Below are 7,500 nucleotides of genomic sequence, written 5' to 3' on the forward strand. Positions count from 1 at the left end.
TCTTCCTTTAGCTCACAGTCTGGTAGATTCTTTGCACACTCGTTCCCCCGCAAATGGTTTTCTACCGTGAAATGGAACGATTATTCTGAATGAATTTCTCAGAAATGATACTGTGCCGAGTCTCCGTCGACTCAAATTTTCCCACGCTCTTCGCTCGTAACTCACAAACCTTCACCTCACTTCTTCAAAAAAAAAAAACCACACCGTACCAAACCACCCAAATCCTTAAATACACATGGACGCAAGGTGCCCGAAAAGAATGAAGAAAACTATTTGATATACACAATAAAGGTTAATTACACAACAGTTTACACAAGTGAAGAATAAAAATTACGTAACAGATACAAATAATCACGAACTACACTGATCCTAAGAGAATAAAAAAAATAATTTACATTTAATAAATAAATTCCTAACACTTCCATGACAGGCATTCGATATTTTCCAAACTACCGTGCCAAATCTACCACCACTGAACTTTATATTTATTTAGTAACACAATATGTAACTGTGCATTGTAGCACCATGAAGCAAGGACATTAAAAATCATAACTTATACCACTCCCCTCTGTCAGGAGTAGAAAAGCTTTTCGTTTAGCACGTCAGATCTTCAAAACTTTTCTTGGTTCTTTTCTTTTCCCTTTATAAACTTCTGATTAATGATTAAATAAGTGAATTACAGACTTACGATCAAACCGAATGGCTGAATAGCTGAGACACACACAGAGACTGACTGACTGACTGACTGGCTAATTGGCTGACAAACCGATTGTTTTCTCAGTACTTGCTCTAGTGTCCTAAGATATAATTTATTCTAATAACATATAAGCAAAGCGGAATTGTAGCTGTATCTTTTGTAATTGTGTGCTCAAGTTACAAGTCAAGTCCAATGTTTGGATGCTGCGAAATGAAGCAGAAGAACCTGTTTTCTCTACGAAAGACAGGTCGCATTTTTTTTTTTCAAAGCTCGAACACGCGATATAATACTACTCCCTTCATATGATACATGATTCTCGCAGTAGATAGCGCTATTTGAGCAATAGTGAAAATCAGACCTGAAAAAAATCAGGCCTGTACGGGATTCGAACCACTGACCTCTGCGATACTAGTGCAGCGCTCTAGTATCGCAAGGGTCAGTGGTTCGAATCCCGTACAGGCCTGATTTTTTTCAGGTCTGATTTTCGCTATTGCTTAAATAGCGCTATCTACTGCGAGGATCGTGTATCATATTTATCTAATACCGCAGTTCAAAATATATGAACTCCATATATTTCATTGTATATGACTACTCCCTTCATTCACCACAATCTAATAATAATAATAATAATAATAATGATGATGATAATAATAATAATAATGATAATAATACTAATAATTTAATATTTATATTGCGCAAATTAACATGTGGATATGATCAAATGCGCATCATAACACTCTTCGGGGGACTTTGGCCGGACTGCATCAGCAGTTTACAAACAATCGAAGGAAACTTATTTGAAGATGCCCCCTCCCCCCCAATTCCCAGTAAACAGGCTAGACCACATCACAGTAATCTCGTGATGTGGGTTCTTTAACGTTCCCTGCCCAACCAAATTAACTAATTAATTAATAGATGCAGGAGATGGGACCTACGGTTTATTCGTCCTTATCCGAGAAGACTAGAATGTCTATCCATAGAGAGGTAGCGCATTCTCCTCTGTTATTTTAAGACCTTGAGTGTCGGTCCGGCCGGAGCTCGAACCATCGACCTCGACCTCCCGCACAACAGTCCAGCGTTCTAACCAATTGAGCTAACCGGGAGGTGGTTGTCATAGTTACCTAGGTCCAAAACCTTCGGTTCAAGTCAGTGATTGCCGACTTTTAATGCAACTTCGTCAGTGTAATCTATAACCTCTCCCTTTATTCGTTTAAAATAGATAATTGATTCAGTGCTCTATTTATCAGCCGACGGCCAGGGGAACAAAAGATTCTTTAATCTGTCACTCATTCCTTTGCTCAGTCATTCGCCACTCACTGAAACCCGTAATTCTTTTTTCTTTAGCTCGTATACAAGATGCTGTCCCCAAAGACTCTCCCCAGAGAGCTATCGAAGGATCTGGTTAGTAACCCTTGACCTTTTTCTTTTATTAGCACTGTAGTAAAGGTTTTCGTTAGACAACATTCCTAAGAATATAAGGGTTCCTTTTTATTGCTCGAACACGCGTCATAATAATACTCTCTTCTTCAAAGTGCCTATGACACGAAACTCTTTTTGCGTATTCTGTTTGATAGCTGTATTTAAAATTTGAAATAATCGACTTTGGCGCCTGGTGAGTTCTCTTTGACTACTTTTTGCCCATAGAGAGTACGATTCGGCGGCCAAAAAGTGTCTTATTTAGCGCGCAGCCAAAACGATCGTGTTACATAGCTGTGAGGTAGAAAACTGTGAAGACACTTCGGCAACTATGGTGAAGAAAGGAGAAATCAAGAAGGGGGGACGAACGTATTGCGTGGCCCGAGCGGCAAATGATATTACCTACCTGAATAATACACATAAACTGGGTTATTCTATTCAGTACTTTCCAAAGGATGTAGATTATGGTCAAAATGGACCCGTTTTGATGTCGACATTGAGAAGATTTTACTCTCTTAAGTCGTCGGCAGTTACGAACACATACCACTTGTCAAATCAGGGTAAGATGGCCAGTGAATCAAGCCAAAAAGAATGCCGATTCAAGGGCCTCTTCCCACACCAGAAACGATTGTTGCACTTTTTTTTTGTCTGACATTTTCCAAGCGAAGAATGGTGAGCTTCTTATTGTTGTTTATTTCACGCGCTTGAGAGGCACTCATACTCCTAGTCTTTCCAAATAACTACATTTGCACTTTTCTTATCGTATGAAAATCCTACCGATTGTTATTCTGTCGAATTTTAATAACACAAATATATCATTTGTAATAAAGGTCAAGCGCTTTCCTAAGCTGACCGATATCCTGTCGCCTGAACAGTGCGAAACCTCTGGCGGATACTGGCATAAACACAAGCTTGAAGGGGCTGTGTATTCCCCCAACCTAGATTTTTGAAAATCCACCTCACGAGCCATAAATTCCCCTCTACCTTCAAGAAAAATCATCGTGCCTCGCGACACATAGGCACTTTAAGAAACTCTCTCAGTTTCTTATGTCAAAAACCTCCTGTCCAAGTCAATGACTGCTGACATTGCAACTTCGTCAATGTTACAAGAGTTCTTTTAAATGCTCGCCGAGCATTTAAACGTTTTCGGAAAACGTTACATAGTACTTCTCTCTTTCCTCAAACCGTACTTTCACTTCGAAGTCTTACGTCTTTGCCAATTTTGACTCTGTCGTTGGCGTGTACCAATCGCAGGCTAACACTTTTAGTTCATTAACTCGCCCCTTACTGCGATCTGTTATTTACCATTTCTTTAGTTTGTGTTCAAAATGGGAAGGCTGAAGGAACTCGGGAAAGAGCTAAGGCAGAAAATGGTAAGTTATCCTACATAGTTTCTCTTTGTCGTGTCTTTGCTCGTTCATTCGCCACTCTGACTGCAGCCCGTTATTTATCTTTTTTTAGCTCGTAAACAAGAAGCCAATCGTAAATACTCTCACAAGGGAGCTATGCAAGGATCTGGTAAGTGAATTATACCCAATTCCTCCGTCAGTTACTTATCTTTGTTTTCAGCAGTTCGTTTCCCAGAAGCCAAATATAATATCATACTAGTCTGACGATTTACCAACAATAGAAAACAGTTACAACGAATTAAGGGGAATTATTGTAACTGTCTTTAGTTATCCTTTTGAAGTTAGCTAACTTAGTGTTAGCTAACTTAGGACAGATATACAATGCGCACTAGTCTACTATGGGAGTTATTATTTGAGGGTTGTCTTTCAGTAAATCAATTCAGTGAAAAACAATGGTACCTCTGCCTTGTACCACAGCGGAACTTTGTTCTGCGCAATAACTTTTACAGGTGGTAGAAAAGCCAGAACACAAGAAGACGAAAAGGAACAAAGAGCTCGGGAAAGACGAGGAGAAGGTAACATAAGAGCCTGTAAGAAGTCACAGTCAGTACTCTCAGATGGGCAGGCAATCTTTCAGTCGATAAAACTCGATCACCTAAAGAAACTGTTGATCTTCTTCGGTAGACATTAAGATAATAAGTCAATCATCAAATCATTCCTTATAAAGGACGATGTGTTACATAACATCGACAGAGATGCAATCAGAATGGTTAATGACTTTTTGGAGAGGTTTAAAACCCATCGTGGGTAACGACGTTTTGAATATTGAGGGTAATAGACACAATTTGCGCGTGTGAAAATGTAAGAGACCCTAATTGTGTATCAGTTTTGTAGAGATATGCAGTCGCTTCGAAGGAGCGGTTGGTCAAATTCGCACTTACAAGTGTATCCATTTTGGGGGCATTGCTCTATTCATGTAACTTGTGCTTCAAATGAAGTCGCAAATAGTTCTATCAGTTCCGGCACTGTATTTTTCAATTCCATCAAATGAAGTAACATTTTCATATTACCCTTCACAAACCGCAGTTACATCCCTCCTGTGCGGTAGTGAGTCTACGCGATACCGCTGGCAGTTCAAAAAAGCAGAAAATTGGGAAAATTGCGACTCCTATGTCAATGCTGTTTTGGAAAAGCTTTACTGTGACGTGAATAATGTAGAAGTCTCCTTTGAAATGGGGTGAGTAAGAAAAGAAAAAAGATGCATTGTTGATTTGATTTACAGTAAAACTGAACATTGCAGGATAACGTAGTTACTGCTGATAAAAAGGTACAATTTTCTATACCTTTGGCCAGAAATCTCTGGAAAATTTTGATAGCCTTATAATTACACTGAGCACTCTACTTGAAAATGATAGATTCAGAGACCGCAGATCTCCAAAATCGTCGACTGTGTGACTTGTTTACCTGAGGGTTTAGAGCGGGTTGATTTAGAGAAGAATACTGCCAAAATGAATGTTACAGATGCTCCGCGGAAGCCTGCCGTAATTTCTCGGGCAAACTTTAAATCTGTAAAAAACCTCAGAAACTTCCCGCAGGTTCTATTGCCTCTGTTATCTAGTGCGATATTTTAGCTTGTGTCAAGGCTCCAGTTGGTTCTTATTCAGTCTGCGGCGTGCTTGTGCAAGCGACGCAGAATGAGACAAGGAGAAACGAGAAAGGGTTGGACACAATTGTACTTAAGAGCCACTGACCATCAATATTGAGAATCTACCGATAGTGGCAAAACTTCTTAATTTATTTTATCTCTCCTAAAGAACCCTTTTGATAAACCATATTAAAAAATTATATCAAAAAGTCTTATCGCGCTTTTCTTTCTCCGTAAAATTGAAAATTTCAAAATGCGATTAGATAGCCGTTGTCCCCCCAGTAAAGCAATGAAAAATTATGCAACTTCGGCAACTTTGTACGCCACAACCCGATGCAATTCTGCTTTTAAATTTTGTGTGCTTGCCGATGATCCTTTTACCTCTTTGAAAATACAAATTTCTTGTTATGTTGTTACGTTTAAGTCTGAATAATGACCTGATGAAATAGAGTACTTCGCGTCTTTTTCGCAGAGGTAAACTGAAATAAAGGCCAACTTCACTGGCCTAGGAGATGTCTGCCATACACATTCACAGATCATAATATACATCATCCAAAACCTTTATCCTTGTATGTTAATTCCTCCAATTCTCTATCTTGGCCCGGCATAAGAGGCGCGTCCAGCTTAAAGAGAGTTCGGGTTAAAATAACAAAAACGCGGTGCGAACCGCTGACAGCTGTCACGGTCTGTTTAAAGGCCTATAAAAAGGTCTGGCATATATGTATTTGCAAATCAAAATACACGTTATCTTAAAAGCTTTATCCTCGCAGTTTAATTCCCCAAAGTTACTCTTTTGGCCTATCATAGGCGGTGCGTCTATGTTGAAAAGAGTTCTGGCTATCATAACAACAAATGTAATGCGATCCGTTGAACGGCTGTCACGCAAGTTGTCATGTATTTGGCACGTTGCTGGCCAAGCTAAAGGACTGGCCTTGACCTCTTGCATGACGGCCGTTCAACGAGTCGCACTACATTTTTTGTCATTTTAGCCCGCACTCTCTTCTAAAAAGAAACTTGAGGAATTAAACTACAAGGATAAAGCTCAAAGATGACGTATATTATGATTTGTATATATATCATGCCAGACCCTCTTTAAAAGCCTCAAAATAGGTCGTGACAGCTGTTCAGCGGTTCGCATTGCATTTTTGTCATTTTATCCCGAACTCTCTTCAAGCTGGACGCGTCTCTTATGGCAGGCCAAGATAGAGAATTAGAGAAAATAAAATACAAGGATACATCGCGCATCGCGTTGTGGCTTACGAAGTTACCAAAGTTGCATAACTTTTTATAGTTTTATGAGGGGGATAACGGCCATCCAGGTGTATTTTAAACTTTTCAAAAAATGTAAAATGATTGTAAAATTATTTTACAGAGAAAGAAAAGCGCGATAGAACTTTATGATATAATTTTTGAAGAAGATTCATCAAAATGATCCTTTAGGAAAAAGAAAATGATTACGAGATTTTGCAACTGGCGGCGGATTCTCTATATTTATGGTCAATAACTCTTTCAGCGGCCAGCCTATGTGCAGACTCACACTAGTGCTCCAAAAGAGGAAAACGAGAGGTTTGAGAGGGTTCTTGTACTAATGTTTGTGGCAGAAACAAGACGGATCTCACGCAAGCTCGCATGGCTTATTCGTTTAAACCAGCGGGCTTCACCGCTCGTGACGCAGCGCCAATTTGAGCCTCCAAGCAGACCAATAGTGCTACTGACAGCTTACTAACAGAACGCTTGGAACAAGCTAACGCATCGTCATTCTTTTTCGTTCCTTTTCAGACGTTCAGGAAAACCAATGATAGAGATGTCAGCCAACTTTCAGACAATGTCCATGGGCCGGATCTCCTCCAAACAGTTTCTGATCCGTCGACGCTCAACACCCTCTTACATCGAAGAACGCAACAACGAGTTTCCTACATTGTGGGTTTGGTATTGGAAAGACATCGATGGATGGAAGAAATATGCTGAAACGGGTGTAAGTAGCGGTAACTGCCGCTCAATGATATGATTAAGCAATGGTATACTTCTTTCTCAATTTGCTACAATTGTTTATTTTGTACCGCAGTGAAATTGCACGGCCTCAAATTGTATTTTTCTTTAATGATTTAAATTCCCTTACCTCGATACTTTAAGCGGGAAAAAGGAGAGACTTTTTGTAAAATAAAAGTTTGACGGACAGTATAAAATAGAGAATTGCACATGACAGCCTAAGATGAAAATACAAAGAGAAGAGAAATCCTGGGGATTTAGTTTCAGGGTTATAGATGTTCACAACTCAAAAAGTCTTCAAAATTCTTTTCTTAGCTTTGTTCTGGGACAAAACAAGAGCAAATAGAAGCTTCGTATCTAAATGGAGACCTTAGTTACTTATTTCAAATCGGAGGAAGAGATTA

General features: G+C 39.4%; 1 protein-coding gene across 10 annotated transcripts in view; it reads left to right on the plus strand.

Annotated features, from left to right (window-relative positions):
* LOC111327081 (protein mono-ADP-ribosyltransferase PARP11) overlaps positions 1 to 7,500 on the plus strand; it is a 14,180-nt gene that overhangs the window by 3,799 nt on the left and 2,881 nt on the right. For 9 of the 10 annotated variants that reach the window (XR_015999792.1, XR_015999790.1, XR_015999791.1 and 6 more), the window contains 7 exons: positions 2,042 to 2,098; positions 3,430 to 3,486; positions 3,575 to 3,631; positions 3,972 to 4,037; positions 4,549 to 4,699; positions 6,887 to 7,082; positions 7,412 to 7,500. The exon at positions 7,412 to 7,500 is cut by the window's right edge and continues 123 nt beyond it. Coding sequence is in view for 7 of the 10 variants with exons in the window: in XM_088756314.1 (XP_088612440.1) it covers positions 2,042 to 2,098; positions 3,430 to 3,486; positions 3,575 to 3,631; positions 3,972 to 4,037; positions 4,549 to 4,699; positions 6,887 to 7,082; positions 7,412 to 7,500 (673 nt within the window). In the remaining 3 variants the exon portion in view is untranslated. The remainder of the gene's footprint in view (positions 1 to 2,041; positions 2,099 to 3,429; positions 3,487 to 3,574; positions 3,632 to 3,971; positions 4,038 to 4,548; positions 4,700 to 6,886; positions 7,083 to 7,411) is intronic. The other variant, XM_088756317.1, reaches the window with a different exon arrangement.

Source organism: Stylophora pistillata, chromosome 4 (assembly GCF_964205215.1).
Source record: "Stylophora pistillata chromosome 4, jaStyPist1.2, whole genome shotgun sequence".
Lineage (NCBI taxonomy): Eukaryota > Metazoa > Cnidaria > Anthozoa > Scleractinia > Pocilloporidae > Stylophora > Stylophora pistillata.